At 53.8% G+C, this 17,385-nt stretch overlaps 1 protein-coding gene across 3 annotated transcripts in view; it reads right to left on the bottom strand.

Moving 5' to 3' along the window:
- Positions 1–17,385, bottom strand: part of LOC121567974 (2-(3-amino-3-carboxypropyl)histidine synthase subunit 1) — a 101,159-nt gene that overhangs the window by 17,410 nt on the left and 66,364 nt on the right. For 2 of the 3 annotated variants that reach the window (XM_041878402.2, XM_041878403.2), the window contains exons 7-8: positions 15,661–15,729; positions 11,963–12,119 (exon numbers count right to left, since the gene is read on the bottom strand). In XM_041878402.2, the coding sequence (XP_041734336.2) occupies positions 11,963–12,119; positions 15,661–15,729 (226 nt within the window). The remainder of the gene's footprint in view (positions 1–11,962; positions 12,120–15,660; positions 15,730–17,385) is intronic. The other variant, XM_041878404.2, reaches the window with a different exon arrangement.

The following is a 17,385-nucleotide window of genomic DNA, read 5'->3' as shown; positions in this document are numbered from 1 at the left end:
ACTAGATAAAACACATCACCACCCAATAACATCACTAGATAAAAGCGTTGAGCCAGTTCAGGGACTGAGCTTCCTTCTGTGTTGGTGAATGTTTTTGAAGAGGGCCCGCTGGACCAAAAAGTGTTACCACAGAGAGTCAAGACACACATGCAGCGCAGTAAAAGGTGAGTGGATGTTTTCCCCCGTCAGAACGTTGGCTTCAAAAAGATCCCCTAACAGTTAGTATAGAGAGAGATAAACCTCTGCAGCCAGCCACACTGAGATTCTCTGTTCTCTAGTGGGTTAGTTCTCACCCTTTACTATGACAGCCTGGGTTGTTCTCTGAGATGATCCAGTCCTGTCCAGACAAAGGCCTATCACAACTCAACCACTTCATCTACACACTGGCCAAAGAGGGGTAGAACAGCGGGACAGATTCAAATCCATGCTAACTCAGCTACTGTAAGAAAGTAGAGAGACTTTCTCTTGGAATAACGTAATCTCTCTGTCTGGCTACTGTATGTGGATAAGACGAGATGTTTTCATACAGGTTTGAAAATTGGGGGAAATGACAAGAGAAACCTGGGTTCGGTTTTAAAATATCATCTGACAGCAAGAGGAGAGGAGAGATGCCAGAGAACGCTATGCTTCTCTCAGTCTCTCTCCCCTCTCTCTGTCTCTTCCTCCCAGAATACCAATTAGAGAAAAGGATGAGGCGAGGACATGGAGGAAGAATTCCAAACAAAGTCAAACACAATGCATGAGAGGAAAACAAAAAGCGGGCAGATCAAACGGAGGAGAGAACAAAGGGAAGAGTGCTGAGAGGAGGAGAGATGAGGAGAGAGGAGGAGAGATGAGGAGAGAGGAGGAGAGATGAGGAGAGAGGAGGAGGAGAGAAGAGGAGAGAGGAGGAGGAGAGAAGAGGAGAGAGGAGGAGTGGAGAAGAGGAGAGAAGAGGCGAGAGGAGGAGGAGAGAGGAGAGAAGAGGAGAGAAGAGGCGAGAGGAGGAGGAGAGAAGAGGCGAGAGGAGGAGACGAGAGAGGAGGAGAGAAGAGGAGAGAGGAGGAGGAGAGAGGAGTAGGAGAGAGGAGTAGAGAGGAGGAGGAGGAGAGAGGAGGAGAGAGGAAGAGAGAGGAGAGGAGGGGTAGAGAGGAGGAGAGTGGAAGCGAGAGGGTAGAAAGGAGGCGAGAGGAGTAGGCGAGAGGAGGAGAGAGGAGTAGAGACGAGTAGAGAGGAGAGGGGGTAGAGAGGAGGTAGGAGAGAGTAGCAGAGAGGAGGAGAGAGGAGGAGGAGATATGAGGAAAGAGGGGTAGAGAGGGGTAGAGAGGAGAGAGGGGGTAGAGAGGAGTAGAGAGAAGGAGAGGGGGTAGAGAGAGAGGAGGGGGTAGAGAGGAGGAGAGGAGGAGAGAGGGAGAGAGGGAGTAGTGAGGAGGAGAGAGGGGTAGAGAGGAGGATAGAGGAGGAGAGAGGGGGGAGAGAGGAGGAGTGAGGAGGGTAGAGAGAGGAGTGAGGAGGTAGAGGAGAGAGGAGTACAGAGGGAGAAGGTAGTGAGGAGGAGAGAAGGGTAGTGAGGAGGGGTAGAGAGGAGTAGTGAGGAGGAGAGAGGGGTAGAGAGGAGGATAGAGGAGGAGAGAGGGGTAGAGAGGAGTAGAGAGGGGTAGAGAGGAAGAGAGAGGAGGATAGAGGGGTGTAGAGGAGGTAGGAGAGAGGAGTAGAGGAGGTAGGAGAGAGGAGTAGAAAGGAGGAGAGAGGATTAAAGTGGAGTAGAGAGGAAGAGAGAGGGGTAGAGAGGGTAGAGAGGAAGAGAGAGGGGTAGAGAGGGGTAGAGAGGAGGAGAGAGGAGTAGAGAGGAGGAGAGAGGGGTAGAGAGGAGGAGAGAAGAGGAGAGAGGGGTAGAGAGGAGGAGGAGATATGAGTAGAAAGGAGTAGAGAGGGGTAGAAAGGAGTAGAGAGGGGTAGAAAGGAGTTGAGAGGAGGAGAGGGGGTAGAAAGGAGGAGAGAGGGTTAGAGAGGAAGAGAGGAGGAGAGAGGGGTAGAGGGGTAGAGAGGAAAAGAGAGGGGTAGAGAGGAAAAGAGAGGGGTAGAGAGGAAGAGAGAGGGGTAGTGAGGGGTAGAGAGGAGAGAGAGGAGAGAGAGGGAGGAGTAGAGAGGAGAGAGGGAGAAGAGAGAGGGGTAGAGAGGAGGAGAGAGGGTAGAGAGGAGGAGAGAGAGGTAGAAAGGAGAGAGAGGTAGAAAGGAGAGAGAGGTAGAGAGGAAGAGAGAGAGGTAGAGAGGTGGAGAGGGATAGAAAGGAGTAGAGAGGGTTAGAGAGGAAGAGAGAGGGTTAGAGAGGAAGAGAGAGGAAGAGAGAGGAGGAGAGAGGAGGCGAGAGGAGGAGAGAGGAGTAGAGAGGGGTAGAGACGAAGAGAGAGGAGTAGAGAGGAGGAGAGAGGGGTAGAGAGGAGGAGAGAGAGAGGGAGAGGGGTAGAGAGGAGGAGAGAGGAGGAGAGGGGGTAGAGAGGAGGAGAGAGGAGGAGAGGGGGTAGAGAGGAGGATAGAGGAGGAGGCGAGAGGAGGATAGAGTAGGACGCAAGAGGAGTAGAGCGAAGTAGTGAGGAGGGGTAGAGAGGAGTAGTGAGGAGGAGAGAGGGGTAGAGAGGAGTAGTGAGGAGAGGGGGGATGAGAGGAGAAGTGAGGAGAGAGGGAGGTAGAGGAGAGGAGACATTAGAGAGGAGGAGAGAGAGGAGGAGAGGGGGTAGAGAGGAGGAGAGAGAGAAGGGAGAGGGGGTAGAGAGGAGGAGAGAGAGGAGGAGAGGGGGTAGAGAGGAGGAGGGAGAGGAGGGAGAGGAGTAGAGAGAGGAGGAGAGAGGGGGGTAGAGAGAGGAGGAGAGGGAGGGGGGTAGACAGGAGTAGATAGTAGGAGAGATGGGTAGAGAGGAGGAGAAAGGAGGAGAGGGGGTAGAGAGGAGGGTAGAGAGGAGGAGAGAGGAGGAGAGAGGAGGTGAGAAGGGTAGAAGGGAGGAGAGAGGAGGAAGAGGGTAGAGAGGAGGGAGAGGGGGTAGAGAGGAGGAGGAGAGGAGTAGAGAGGAGAGGGAGAGGAGAGAGGAGGAGAGAGGAGATAGTAGAGAGGAGAGAAGAGGGAGGGTAGAGAGGAGGAGAGGGGAGGGTAGAGAGGAGGAGAGAAGGGAGGGGTAGAGAGAGGAGAGGGGAGAGAGTAGGAGAGGGTAGAGAGGAGGAGGAGAGGGAGGAGAGGGTAGAGAGGAGGAGAGAGGAAGGGGTAGGAGGAGGAGGAGAGAGGAGAGGGGTAGAGAGGAGGAGAGAGAAGGGGGAGGGGGTAGAGAGGAGAGGAGAGGGGATGGGGTAGAGAGGAGGAGAGAGAGGAGGGATGAGGGGTAGAGAGGAGGAGAGAAGGGGGAGGGGTAGAGAGGAGGAGGGAGAGAGGGGAAGGGGTAGAGAGGAGGAGAGAGAGAGGAGGGGTAGAGAGGAGGAAGGGAGAGAGGGTAGAGAGGAGGAGAAGGATGTAGAGAGGAGAGGGAGAGAGGGGATGGGGTAGAGAGGAGGAGAGAGAGGAGAAGAGAGGAGGAGGAGAGAGGGGAGGGTAGAGAGGAGGAGGGAGAGAGGAGATGGGGGAGAGAGGAGGAGAGAGGGAGGGAGGGGTAGAAAGGAGAGAAGGGGATGAGAGGAGGAGAGAGGTTAGAGAGGGAAGAGAGAGGAGGAGAGAGATGGGTAGAGAGGAGAGGAGAGGGGAAGAGAGGAGGAGAGAGGGGAGGAGGAGGGAGGAGAGAGGAAGAGAGAGGAGGAGAGGGGTAGAGAGAGGAGGAGAGAGGGTAGAGAGGAGAGAGAGAGAGGAGGAGAGAGGGGAGGGGTAGAGAGGAGGAGGAGAGGGGGAAAGAGAGGAGAGAGGAGAGAGAGGGGAGAGAGGAGGAGGAGGGGGTAGAGAGGAGGAGAGAGAAGGAGAGAGGAGGAGAGAGGGGTAGAGAGGAGAGAGAGGGAGAGAGGGTAGGAGGGAGGAGAGAGAAGAGAGGGGGTAGAGAGGAGGAGAGAGGGGTAGAGAGGGTAGAGAGAGGAGGAGAGAGGGGTAGAGGGGTAGAGAGGAGGAGAGAGGTCTAGAGGGGTAGAGAGGAGGAGAGGGGTAGAGAGGAGGAGAGAGGGGTAAAAAGGAGGAGAGAGGGGTAGAGAGGAGGAGAGAGGAGTAGAGAGGAGTAGAGAGGGGTAGAGAGGAGGAGAGAGGGAGGGGAGAGGAGTAGAGAGGAAGGAGCGGGAGAGGAAAGAGAGGGTAGAGAGGAGGAGAGAGAGGGGAGGGTAGAGAGGAGGAGAGAGAGGGGGAGAGTAGAGAGGAGAGAGGAGAGAGAAGGAGTAGAGAGGAGGAGGAGAGGGGATGGGTAGAGAGGAGGAGGAGAGAGAGGGTAGAGAGGAGGAGGGAGAGGGGAGAGGGTAGAGAGGAGGAGAGAAGGGGAAGGTAGAGAGGAGGAGAGAGGAGTAGGGAGGAGGAGAGGAAGAGAGAGGTTGAGAGAGAGAGGTAGAGAGGAGGAGAGAGGGTAGAGAGGAGGAGAGGGGGTTAGAGAGGAAGAGAGGAGGAGAGAGGGGTAGAGAGGAGGAGAGGGTAGAGAGGAGAGAGGGGTAGAGAGAGGAGGAGAGAGGGAGAAGGGGAGAGAGGAGGAGAGAGGGAGAGAGGGTAGAGAGGAGGAGAGAGGAGGAGAGAGGAGGAGAGACGGGATGGGGGTAGAGAGGAGGAGAGAGGAGGCGAGGGGGTAAAAAGGAGGAGAGAGGGGTAGAGAGGAGTAGAGAGGAGGAGGAGAGAGGGGTAGAGAGGAGGAGAGAGAGGTAGAAAGGAGAGAGAGGTAGAGAGGAAGAGAGAGAGGTAGAGAGGTGGAGAGGGATAGAAAGGAGTAGAGAGGAGGAGAGAGAGGGATTTAGAGAGGAGGAGGAGAGGGTTAGAGAGAGAGAGAGGAGACGAGGGGGTAGAAGGAGGAGAGACAGGGGAGGGTAGAGAGGAGGAGAGGAGGAGAGGGGTAGAGAGGATGAGAGAGGGGTAGAGAGGAGGAGAGAGAGGAGAGGGGTAGAGAGGAGGAGAGAGGGGAAGAGAGGAGGAGAGAGGGGTAGAGAGGAGGAGAGAGAGGAAGAGAGGAGGAGAGGGGTAGAGAGGAGGAGAGAGAGGTAGAGAGGAGGAGAGAGAGGGGGGGGTAGAGAGGAGGAGAGAGGAGGAGGGAGAAGGCAGGGGGAGAGAGGGGAGGAGAGAGGGAAGGGAGGGGTAGAGAGGAGGAGAGGAGAAGGGGAGGGGGGTAGAGAGGAGGAGAGGAGACAGGGGGATTAGAGAGGAAGAGAGAGGGGAGAGAGGAGAGGAGGGAGAGAGGGGAGGTAGAGAGGAGGAGAGAGGTAGAGAGGAGGAGGGAGAGGGAGGGTTAGAGAGGAGGAGGGAGAGGTAGAGAGGAGGAGGAGAGGGGATGGGTAGAGAGGAGGAGAGAGACAGGGGAGGGGTAGAGAGGAGGAGGGAGGAGTAGAGAGGAGGAGGGAGAGGTAGAGAGGAGGAGGGAGAGGGGGTAGAGAGGAGGAGGAGAGAGGAGGAGGTAGAGAGGAGGAGAGGAGATAGAGGGAAGAGAGGAGGAGGAGAGGGATAGGGGAGAGAGAGGGAGGAGGGAGAGAGGGGAGGGTAGAGAGGAGGAGGGAGAGAGGGGAGTAGAGAGGAGGAGGGAGACAGGGATAGAGAGGAGGGAGAGAGGGTAGAGAGGAGGAGAGGAGACAGGGGGAGGTAGAGAGGAGGAGGGGGAGTAGAGAGGAGGAGAGAAGGAGGGAGGTAGAGAGGAGGAGGGAGATAGGGAGGTAGAGAGGAGTAGAGAGGGGGGGAGAGAGGAGAGGGGTAGAGAGGAGGAGGGAGAAGGGGGAGTAGAGAGGAGGAGGAGGGGTAGAGAGGAGGAGAGAGGAGGGGTAGAGAGGAGGAGAGAGAGAGAGGGGGAGAGAGGGTAGAGAGGAGGAGAGGGGGAGGTAGAGAGGAGGAGAGAGGGGTAGGGAGCAGAGAGGAGAGAGAGAGTGTAGAGAGAGGGAGGAGGGAGAGAGGAGGAGAGAGGGGGTAGAGAGGAGGAGGGAGAGAGGGGGATGGGGTAGGGAGGAGGAGAGACAGGGGGATGGGGTAGAGAGGAGGAGGGAGACAGGGGGATGGGGTAGAGAGGAGGAGGGAGACAGGGGATGGGGTAGAGAGGAGGAGGGAGACAGGGGGATGGGGTAGAGAGGAGGGGGGAGAGAGGGGGATGGGGTAGAGAGGAGGAGGGAGACAGGGGGATGGGGAGAGAGGAGGAGGGAGAGGGAGGTAGAGAGGAGGAGGAGACAGGGGGATGGGGTAGAGAGGAGGAGGGAGAAGGGGGTAGAGAGGAGGAGAGGAGACAGGGGGAGGGAGAGAGGAGGAGGAGAGGGGGGGGGGAGAGAGGAGGAGGGAGAGAGGGAGGGGTAGAGAGGAGGAGGGAGAAGGGGAGGGAGGGGGGTAGGGAGGAGAGGAGGAGAGAGAGGGTAGAGAGGAGGGAGAGGGGAGGGGTAGAGAGGAGGAGGAGAAGGGAGATGGGGGTAGAGAGGAGGAGGGAGAGGGGGGTAGAGAGGAGGAGGGAGACAGGGGGATGGGGTAGAGAGGAGGAGGGAGACAGGGGGATGGGGGTAGAGAGGAGAGGGAGACAGGGGGAGGGGGTAGAGAGGAGGAGGGAGACAGGGGTGGTAGAGAGGAGGAGGAGACAGGGGGATTGGGGTAGAGAGGAGGGGAGAAGGGGATGGGGTAGAGAGGAGGAGGGAGAGCAGGGGGGGGGCAGAGAGGAAGAGAGGGGAGGAGAGAGGAGGAGGAGAGGAGTAGAGAGGAGGAGGGAGACAGGACGAGGGGGTAGAGAGGAGGAGGAGGGGGCGGGGGGTAGAGAGGAGGAGAGGGAGAAGGGAGTAGAGAGAGGAGGAGACAGGGGAGGGTAGGAGAGAGGAGGAGGGAGAGAGGGAGGGATGGGGTAGGGAGGAGGAGGGAGGCAGGGGGATGGGGGTAGAGAGGAGGAGGAGAGCAGGGGATGGGGGTAGAGAGGAGGAGAGGGAGAGGGGGGATGAGGTAGAGAGGAGGAGGGAGAGAGGGAGGGAGGGGGTAGAGAGGAGGAGGGAGACAGGGGGATGGGGTAGAGAGGAGGAGGGAGACAGGGGGATGGGGTAGAGAGGAGGAGGGAGACAGGGGGGATGGGGTAGAGAGGAGGAGGGAGGCAGGGGGATGGGGTAGAGAGGAGGAGGGAGACAGGGGGATGGGTAGAGAGGAGGAGAGACAGGGGGAAGGGGGTAGAGAGGAGGAGGGAGACAGGGGGAGGGGTAGAGAGGAGGAGAGGAGGAGGGGGAGGGGTAGAGAGGAGGAGGAGAGAGGGGGATGGGGGTAGAGAGGAGGAGGGGGAGACAGGGGGATGGGGTAGAGAGGAGGAGGAGACAGGGGATGGAGGGTAGAGAGGAGGGAGGAGGATGGGGTAGAGAGGAGGAGGGAGAAGGAGGGGTAGAGAGGAGGAGGGAGACAGGGGGATGGGGTAGAGAGGAGGAGGGAGACAGGGGGAGGGGGTAGAGAGGAGGAGGGAGTAGGGGATGTAGAGAGGAGAGGAGAAGGGGGATGGGGGGAGAGAGGAGGAGGGAGACAGGGGGATGGGGTAGAGAGGAGGAGGGAGACAGGGAGGATGAGGGCGAGAAGGAGGAGGAAGGGGGATGGGGTAGAGAGGAGGAGGAGAAGGGGAGGGGTAGAGAGAGGAGGGAGCAGGGGGATGGGGGTAGAGAGGAGGGAGAAGGGGGATGGGTAGAGAGGAGGAGGGAGAAGGGGAGGGGTAGAGAGGAGGAGGGAGACAGGGGGGGGGTAGAGAGGAGGAGGAACAGGGGAGATGGGGGTAGAGAGGGGAGGGAGACAGGGGGATGGGGGTAGAGAGGGAGGGAGAGCAGGGGGATGGGTAGAGAGGAGGGGAGGGGGGGGGTAGAGAGGAGGGGGAGGGGTAGAGAGGAGGAGGAGAGAGGGGGTAGAGAGGAGAGGGAGACAGGGAAGATGGGGTAGAGAGGAGGAGGGAGACAGGGGGATGGGGTAGAGAGGAGGAGGAGACGGGGGAGGGGGTAGAGAGGAGGAGGAGAAGGGGGATGGGGGTAGAGAGGAGGAGGAGAGCAGGGAGGGATGGGGGTAGAGAGGAGGAGGGAGAGAGGGGAGGGGTAGAGAGAGAGGAGGGAGACGGGGAGGGTAGAGAGGAGGAGGGAGAGGGGTGGGGTAGAGAGGAGGAGGAGACAGGGGGATGGGGGTAGAGAGAGAGGGAGAAGGGGGATGGGGGAGTAGAGAGAGAGAGGGAGACAGGGGGATGGGGTAGAGAGGAGGAGGAGACAGGGGATGGTAGAGAGAGGGGAGACAGGGGGGATGGGAGTAGAGAGGAGGAGGACAGGGGGAGGGGGTAGAGAGGAGGAGGGAGAGCAGGGAGGATGGGGTAGAGAGAGGAGGGAGAGAGGGGATGGGGTAGAGAGGAGGAGGGAGAGAGAGGGGATGGGGTAGAGAGGAGGAGGGAGACGGGGATGGGGTAGGAGGAGAGAGGGAGAGGAGGGGATGGGGGTAGAGAGGAGAGGAGACAGGGGATGGGGTAGAGAGGAGGAGGGAGACAGGGGAGGGTAGAGAGGAGAGAGGGGCAGGGGGATGGGGTAGAGAGGAGGAGGGAGAGAGAGGGGATGGGGGTAGAGAGGGAGGAGGGAGACAGAGGGGATGGGGTAGAGAGGAAGGGAGACAGGGGAAGGAGGGGGTAGAGAGGAAGAGGGAGAGAGGGGATGGGGCAGAGAGGGGAGGAGACAGGAAAAAGGGAGAGAAGGAGGTAGAGAGGAGGAGGAGGGGAGGGGAGAGGAGGATAGGGAGAGAGGGGAGAGGAGGAGACAGGGGAGGGGTAGAGAGGAGGAGGGAGAGAGGGGGATGGGGGTAGAGAGGAGAGGAGAGAGGAGGGTAGAGGGGGAGGAGACAGGAGGGGGTAGAGAGGAGGAGAGAGGTATGGGGTAGAGAGAGGAGAGGAGACAGGGGAGGGGAGAGAGGGGAAAGGGAGACAGGGGGAAGGGTAGAGAGGGAGAGAGGAGAAGAGGATAGGGAGTAGAGAGGAGGAGGGAGAGAGAGGGATGGGGTAGAGAGGAGGAGAGAGAGGGAAAGGGGTAGAGAGGAGGAGGGAAAGGGGAAGAAAAAAGGGTAGAGAGGAGGAGAGGAGGACAGGGGAGAAGGGGTAAGAGAGGAGGAGAGGGGGAGGAGGGATGGGTAGAGAGGAGGAGAGGAGAGGGGGAGGGGGTAGAGAGGAGGAGGAGAGAGGGAGTAGGGAAGGGGTAGAGAAAGGAGGAGGGAGAGAGGGGGAGGGGGCAGAGAGGAGGAGGAGACAGGGGATGGGGGTAGAGAGAGAGGGAGGGCAGGGGGATGGGGGTAGAGAGGGAGGAGGAGACAGGGAGGGTAGAGAGGAGGGGAGAGAGGAGAGATGGGGGTAGAGAGAGAGGAGAGAGGAAGAGGAGGGGAGGAGGGTAGAGAGGAGGAGAGGGGAGAGAGAGAGGGGTAGAGAGGAGGGGAGAAGGGGATGGGGTAGAGAGGAGGGGGAGAGAGGGGATGGGGGTAGAGAGGAGGGAGAGAGAGGCAGAGAGGAGGAGGGAGAAGGGGGGGGTAGAGAGGAGAGAGAGGGGGAAGAGGGTAGAGAGGAGGAGGGAGAGGGATGGGAGTAGAGAGGAGGAGGAGAGAGAGGGAGGGGTAGAGAGGAGGAGGGAGATAGGGGGATGGGGTAGAGAGGAGGAGGGAGGAGGGGGATGGGGTAGAGAGGAGGGGAGAGGGGATGGAGTAGGAGGAGAGAGGGAGAGAGGGGGAGGGGGTAGAGAGGAGGAGGGAGGAGGGGAGGGGGGGCTAGAGAGGAGGAGGAAGAGAGGCAGAGAGGATGGGTAGAGAGGAGGAGAGGAGAGAGGGAGATGGGGGTAGAGAGGAGGAGAGGAAGAGCAGGAGGATGGGGAGGAGAGAGGAGGAGAAGACAGGGGGATGGGGTAGAGAGGAGGAGAGAGGGGATGGGGTAGAGAGGAGGGGAGAGGGGAGGAGGGGAGAGAGGAGGAGAAAGGGGATAGGGGAGGGGTAGAGAGGAGGAGAGAGACAGAGGAGGGGGTAGAGGAGGAGGAGAGAGGAGGGAGAGAGGGGTAGAGAGGAGGAGGGAGAGGGATGGGGAGTAGAGAGGAGGAGAGAGACAGAGGGGGTAGAGAGGAGGAGGGAGGGAGGGGTAGAGAGGAGGGAGAGTGAGGGTAGAGAGTAGAGAGGAGGCAGGGAAGGGGAGAGGAGGAGAAGGGAGAGAGGGGAGAGAGGGGGTAGAGAGGAGGAGAGAGACAGGGAGGAGAGAGGGAGAGGGAGGGGGAGACAGGGCAGAAGGGGAAGAGAGGAGGAGGAGACGGAGGGGAGGGGGTAGAGAGGAGGAGAGGGAGAGAGGGAGGAGAGGGGGTAGAGAGGAGGAGGGAGTACAGGGAGAGGAGAGAGGAGGGAGGAGGAGAGAGGGAGGGGTAGAGAGGAGGAGACGGGCGAGAGAAGAGGAGGGTAGAGAGGAGGGAGAGGGGGTAGAGAGGAGTGAGGAAGAGAAGGAGGTAGAGAGGGGTAGAGAGGAGAGAGAGGGCGTAGAGAGGAGGAGAGAGAGAGGAAGGATGGACAGGAGAGAGGAGGAGAGAGAGCAAGCAGGACAGGGAGATGGGGTGGAGAGATGAGGGAGAGACGAAGAGGACGAGGGTAGAGGAGGGAGGAGAGAGATAGGGGAGAGGAGGGGATGGGTAAGAGGAGGAAGAGAGGGGATGGGGTAGAGAGGAGGAGAGAGGGGATGAGAGAGGAGGAGAGAGGGGAGAGAGAGAGGAGGGAGAAGGATAGAGAGGAGGAGAGAGGGGGAGGTAGAGAGGAGGAGGAATAGAGAGGAGGAGGAGAAGGGAGAGGTAGAGAGGAGGAGAGGGGGTAGAGAAGGAGGAGAGATGGAGTAGAGAGAGAGGAGAGGAGGGATGAGGGGTAGAGAGGAGGAGAGAGGGTTAGAGAGGAAGAGAGAGGAAGAGAGATGGGTAGAGAGGAGGAGAGAGGGGTAGAGAGGAGGAGGAGAGATGGTGGGGTAGAGAGGAGGAGGAGAGAGGGAGGGTAGAGAGGAGGAGAGTAGAGAGGAGGAGAGAGGTAGAGAAGTAGAGAGGAGTAGGGGGAGAGAGGAGAGAGGAGAGGGAGGAGTGAGAGGAGGAGGAGGAGGAGAGAGGAGTTGAGAGGAGGAGAGGAGAAGGGAGTGGGGTGAGAGAGGAGAGGAGGAGAGGTAGAGAGGAGGAGAGAGAAAGGGATGGGTAGAGAGGAGGAGAGAGGGGGGGAGTAGAGAGGAGGAGAGAGGGTAGGAGTAGAGAGGAGGAGAGAGGGTAGAGATGAGGAGAGAGGAGAGGAGGAGGAGAGAGGAGGAGAGAGGGGTAGAGAGGAGGAAAGAGGGGTAGAGAGGAGTAGAGAGGGGTAGAGAGGAAGAGAGAGGAGGAGAGGAAGAGAGAGGAGAGTGGAGGCGAGAGGGGTAGAAAGGAGGAGTGAGGGGTAGAGAGGGGTAGAGAGGAAGAGAGAGGAGGAGAGGGGGTAGAGAGGAGTAGAGAGGGGTAGAGAGGAGGAGAGAGGAGGAGAGAGGGGTAGAGAGGAGGAGAGAGGGGAGAGAGGAGGAGAGAGGGTAGAGAGGAGGAGAGGGGGTGGGGTAGAGAGTAGGAGAGGGGGTAGAGGGTAGAGAGGAGGAGAGGGGTAGAGAGGAGGAGAGAGGGGTAGAGAGGAGGAGAGAGGGGTAGAGAGGAGTAGTGAGGAGGGGTAGAGAGGAGTAGTGAGGGGGAAGTGAGAGGAGGAGAGTGGTAGCGAGGAGAGAGGAGTAGAGAGGGGTAGAGAGGAGGAGAGAGGGGTAGAGAGGATGAGAGAGGGGTAAAGAGGAGGAGAGAGCGGTAGAGAGGAGGAGAGAGGGGTAAAGAGGGGTAGAGGGGAGCAGGCTAGGTGTGAGATCTCTGAGATGCAGGCTCATACCTCCATGACCTTAGGGTTGCCCTGCCGTCCCAGTGTGCCCAGAATCAGGCCCCATCTCTGGGCAGAGCGAGCCTTTTCGATGGCCTGGAGCCGGATGGACCGCATGGCTTCATGGTCATAGTACTCCCTGGAGAATATCTTACTGTACGGGTCGTACCTAAACACACACATACACACGACCACGCACACGAGTGCAAGTGTATGCACACACACGTACACACAAAAGCACAGTCATTTGCAATCATACACAAACACACAAAACATGCACATTAGTGTGTATAGTTCACAACAGGTATCAATCTCAAAGATAGAAACGCAAGAAGAGAAAATATTAAGGCAGTTATCTGAGAGAAAATATAGGCATTTTAGAGAAACTAATATTTCTCTCTCTCTACCAGGACAGCTCAGCTCACCACATGAAATGATCACTTTGTTTATTAGAGACTGAGAGGAGGGTAGTAATGTATACATGTATACCACAAACAAGATCTCATATAAATACTGTTTCACACCAATACAGCTGAGTGGCAATGACACCATAATGACAACCTCCAACAAGGTGAACCACGTCACATTAATCCTGTACATTACTGACAATAATGACATTCTGCAACCTACGTCAGACTCATCCACAGCAGTACACTGTATACTAATATACTGTAAACGGTACACACAGTGCCTGATTATCTCTTTACACTTGTACCAGTAAACAGGTTCAAAATAGCAAATTTGGACACTGATAAGCAATGTTCCCTCTAATTGTTTCCGGAAGTAAGCAAATGTCAGGTACGCTGAGCGCAAACTTGAACGTTGTGATAATTCTGTTCAAATTCCAGCGCTCATTTACTGTGAACACTGAGTCTGTACCCGCTTTAAGTTACAGTTTTAACAGTGGCCAAGTAGGCTACTGTGGCTATTTGACCATAATGTAGGCCTACCAGAGTGGCCTACCATCAAAAACAATGGAGAAAATGCATCCCATAGCATTTCCACATGGAAATAGCTGTTCTCTCATTCAGCCTACAGTAGCAGCCAATGTGGTGTTCAATTTAGGCCCACATTCCATGAGACTTTTGAAAAAAACATGCAGGGCATTTCCCTGTCTATTCACTTGTCCTTCAGACAAGGAGGTGACTGAAAATGTTATTTTGTTTGATGCAAGAAACCACTTTACAAAATAAAATGCATTATTATTCCCATTCCATTATAACAGAGAATCAGACAAATTATGCTACCCTCTGCCTATTGGCTACTTAGCTTATTCAAGCCTGTCTCAAAATACAACACTGCCCCTTTAAGACAAAAAAAAGCTCTTTACCTGACTGGCTTTCCAAAGATGTCTAGAAATGTACATGTTTTATGCTCTTGTAGGAAGCAATCACACTCCTATTTCTGACTACAAATGATCTATTACTGGGTTAATAACTCACTAACTAGCAAAGGATATGAACAGAATGTGCACACGTGGCTACATGCAGCTCTTGCTTTGATCTCAAAACAAGCGCATCTACTCACGACCACAGCTGTAAACACAGTCCAGTTCAAAGTAAATGGCACAGATCCATATATGGCAATGGTCTATTTGCATATAGACCTACTGCAGCTTTGATTGGTTATTCCACACCTGTCTGTGTAGAGTACGGGCTGAGTTGTCGTGTGCAATAGAATCCTACTCCGACGCGATCTGCCTACAACATAATCTCTTGCATAGTTCATTTTTATTTCCGGTATGTTTTTATCTATTTTTTTTTTTTTTTTTTACCTTTATTTAACTAAAACGAGCCGGTTAAGAACAAATTCTTATTTACAATGACGGCCTACACCGGCCAAACCCGGACGACGCTGGGCCCATTGTGCGCCGCCCTATGGGACTCCCAATCACGGCCGGTTGTGATACAGCCTGGAATCTAACCAGCGGGTCTGTAGTGACGCCTCAAGCACTGAGATGCAGTGCCTTAGACCGCTGCGCATTGAAAGTGGCTAATATTGCATTGATTCGAACACAATTGCCAAAGTAAAGGGAAATGTTGATAGGGTTAACAGGGAAAACTCTAGAAAGTTTAGTGAAGTTCAATCTCGTGCTTTTCTCCATGGGCTGATATTTCTTCTATGCTCTGCACGGCAGTCTCTGGGCTACTGCGCGCCCGTGCATGCACGCAGCTTAGAGGGAACAATGTTGATAACCGCCTAAATTGGAACGCAGTGGCTGTACAGTAACATGCAATACATTATATCAGAGCTCAAGGTCTCCGCTTCACAGCGCAGTATGGGTTTTGACTGACAGACGTTCTGAACTTGAACAATGTGCGCGACAAGAAGTTGCCCCCATCCCTCCGGCTAATTTGGCAACTTTAGCACATTTTTGGTTGTCTGAGAGGAAAATGCAGTAAATAAAGAGGACTCTATGTTGTCTGAGAGGAAAATGCAGTAAATAAAGAGGACTCTATGTTGTCTGAGAGGAAAATGCAGTAAATAAAGAGGACTCTATGTTGTCTGAGAGGGAAATGCTGTAAATAAAGAGGACTCTATGTTGTCTGAGAGGGAAATGCTGTAAATAAAGAGGACTATGTTGTCTGAGAGGGAAATGCTGTAAATAAAGAGGACTCTATGTTGTCTGAGAGGGAAATGCTGTAAATAAAGAGGACTCTGTGTATTTTGAAAGATGAGACTTTGAGGATGATAATAAATACCACTATGATGTCATACAAGCCAAACACCTGTTTGTCCAGATGTGCACTTCATACTTCCATATCATAAAACTCATGCAATATACAGTGTCAACGTTTATATTCACAATGCTTGATGTACAGATACAAGATGACATGGCTTCATACCCTGGGTTGTCCTGAACAGAATGAGCCTGTTTGTCATATTGTAAAGACATTTGGCAGGGAATACGCACCTGAATGCACTCTTGACTCTATTCTATGTGCACCAAAATTATGATCTGCTTCTCTGAATTTCCTTGTGAAAGCCTAACCCTGTAAGATCGTATTTTGTAACTTAGCTAGCCATGTTGGCAATAGAACACGCTTTCAAATCATGCCCAACTGACCAGATTGCAATTTATAATGGACCGTTTTTGGATTGCGTAAACAACAGTAATTGTGTAAAGGCAGGGATGCAGGGCTGTCATCCAAATACAATTTCCAGTCTGTTTTCTCTAGTTCCTCAATGGCACAGCAAGGAGAGCTCAAAATAGCACCTTATAGTTGAAGACTTATCTTTGTCATAAAAGTACATTGAAATTATGTAGGAACTGTGCACACTCTGGAAAGGTGTTTGACCACTTGGAGACACCAGTTAGACCTCTCACTCATACCCCTTTTTTGTATTATGTTGCATCTACCCCAAATGTTCCTTTAATATTCTTATCACGTTACTGAATGTATCCAGAGTATTTTCTAATTTCGTTATCAACAAATGTGGCGAAAAGTACGGTAAATGTAAAATGCACATAAAAACAACAGTGTAATGTTTGGATTCAGTCTTGTGCCAGATTAATTATTTTGTCCTCACCTTTAGTCTAATCATTTCCCCATAATCTCCAAACTGTTCCCTTTTGATTGCTACCATGGTTATGCATATGCTTTCCATATTTCTTCTGTAAGAAACATTTCAATTTAGCCCTATCCCTATAGGCCAATTCGAACGAATGTAAGGAGGTAAATGGTTATTATGTGTGTGCTATTATTTACCTGTATGCAGGTATCTCTGGGTTGGCAATCATGATGGACTCCAGGTGGAACCTGCCATCTCCCAGGTAGCTACAAATACAAACACATCAACACACAGAGACACAGGGAGAGAGAGATACAAACACAGTAAGACAGACAGACAGACTCCCTGCTGGCAAGAACACTACATCTCTCCCTCTCCCCTCCCTCCTCCTCTCCACCCCCTCCCTCTCTCCTGGTGAAACAAAGTGGTCTCAGAGGACCTATGCCTGGGGTTCAGGGGTTCAAGGTGTGACCAGGGGCTCCTGATGCATAGGAACACCGCCACACAGTACCCCTGTGATGACCCCATGTTGTATTGGCTGAGTGAGGGGTCCAGGCCTCTCTCTGTTACCGTGGCGAGCCCGCGGAGGCCCAGGGGGAGACAGAGAAAATTAGAGGAGCTAATTAGCCAGCGTTTAGGAAAGTGTGTGTGGAACAGGGTGTGGGTGAGCATCCACGGGGACCCCCAGGAGCCACAACTAACCTCCACACAGGCAGGCATAGACACACACACACACACACACACTAGTGGTGCGCGGGTTGACTCATAACCTGCAGTCCCCGCGGTTATATCTGGGTTTAGGGTTATGAAATATTATGTGGATGAAGGGCGGGTGGGTGGTGGGCGGGTTGAATAAAGAGAAAGCGATGCATAAAAAATCCATGAATGTATAATTATTGTGCAATTCATATTTATAGGCTACATTGAGTTTTTCCCCCATTATTTTTATCTGCCATTAGTGCGTAAGCCTAAGCTTTCCGGCCTAACTGTACGCGCACCAAATACACGGCAATCACCAAATGCTTTTGGGAACTTGGGCAGAAAAAGTTAACGTCGATCCACTGAGGCAAAAAGGACAATGTCGGAGTTTAATTCAATAAGAGAAAAGCTGTAAAATGGAGAGTTGAAAAAAAAGAGAAGGGAGGGCCAGAACAGTAGTCTAATGTTTGCCCATAACTGGCCTATTACCTCTCACATAGCCAAACATAGCCAAATATAATATTAACTCCTGCGGAATTAAGCAGTTCTTGCAGAAAAATGATACACCAAATGTACATTTTTACAGGAACAGGAGTGGTGAAATATGATTTATTTCAGCATCTTGAGAGAATTAATGCGTTGTTAGGGACCGTCTGTAAAGGTGCTACCTTTATCAGCATCATAAAAGCTGATTGTATTTCAACCACAAAAAATATGCATCCAAGCCGATCTGAAATCTTGTCAGAAACATGTTGGGTCGTTTTCACAGCATTTAATTCCGTTCAAACCGGTCAAACTGATATTATTTGGACATTTTGCACAGAAAATGTGGTCCTCTGTAGCTCAATTGGTAGAGCATGGCGCTTGTAACGCCAGGGTAGTGGGTTCGATCCCCGGGACCACCCATACGTAAAAATGTATGCACACATGACTGTAAGTCGCTTTGGATAAAAGCGTCTGCTAAATGGCATATTATATATTATAAAATCTTTGCCTTTTTTTTGTGTTATTGGATTTTCTCCCCGGTCCCTAAACGTTTGGCTGCACAAGAGAAGAACAGATGAAAGATGAAAACTTTACAGATTTCACCTAGATTGAAGCATTCATTCTATCGATGTATGACATTTTCTGGTGAGCAAGGGTTTACTTAATCTTCTAGGACAAGATAATCTACATGTATCTAATTACAGACTAAAATCAACAGACTAAAATTGACTAACAAA

The sequence above is a fragment of the Coregonus clupeaformis genome, chromosome 6 (genome assembly GCF_020615455.1).
Source record: "Coregonus clupeaformis isolate EN_2021a chromosome 6, ASM2061545v1, whole genome shotgun sequence".
Lineage (NCBI taxonomy): Eukaryota > Metazoa > Chordata > Actinopteri > Salmoniformes > Salmonidae > Coregonus > Coregonus clupeaformis.
This window is presented reverse-complemented; position numbering and strand designations above follow the sequence as displayed.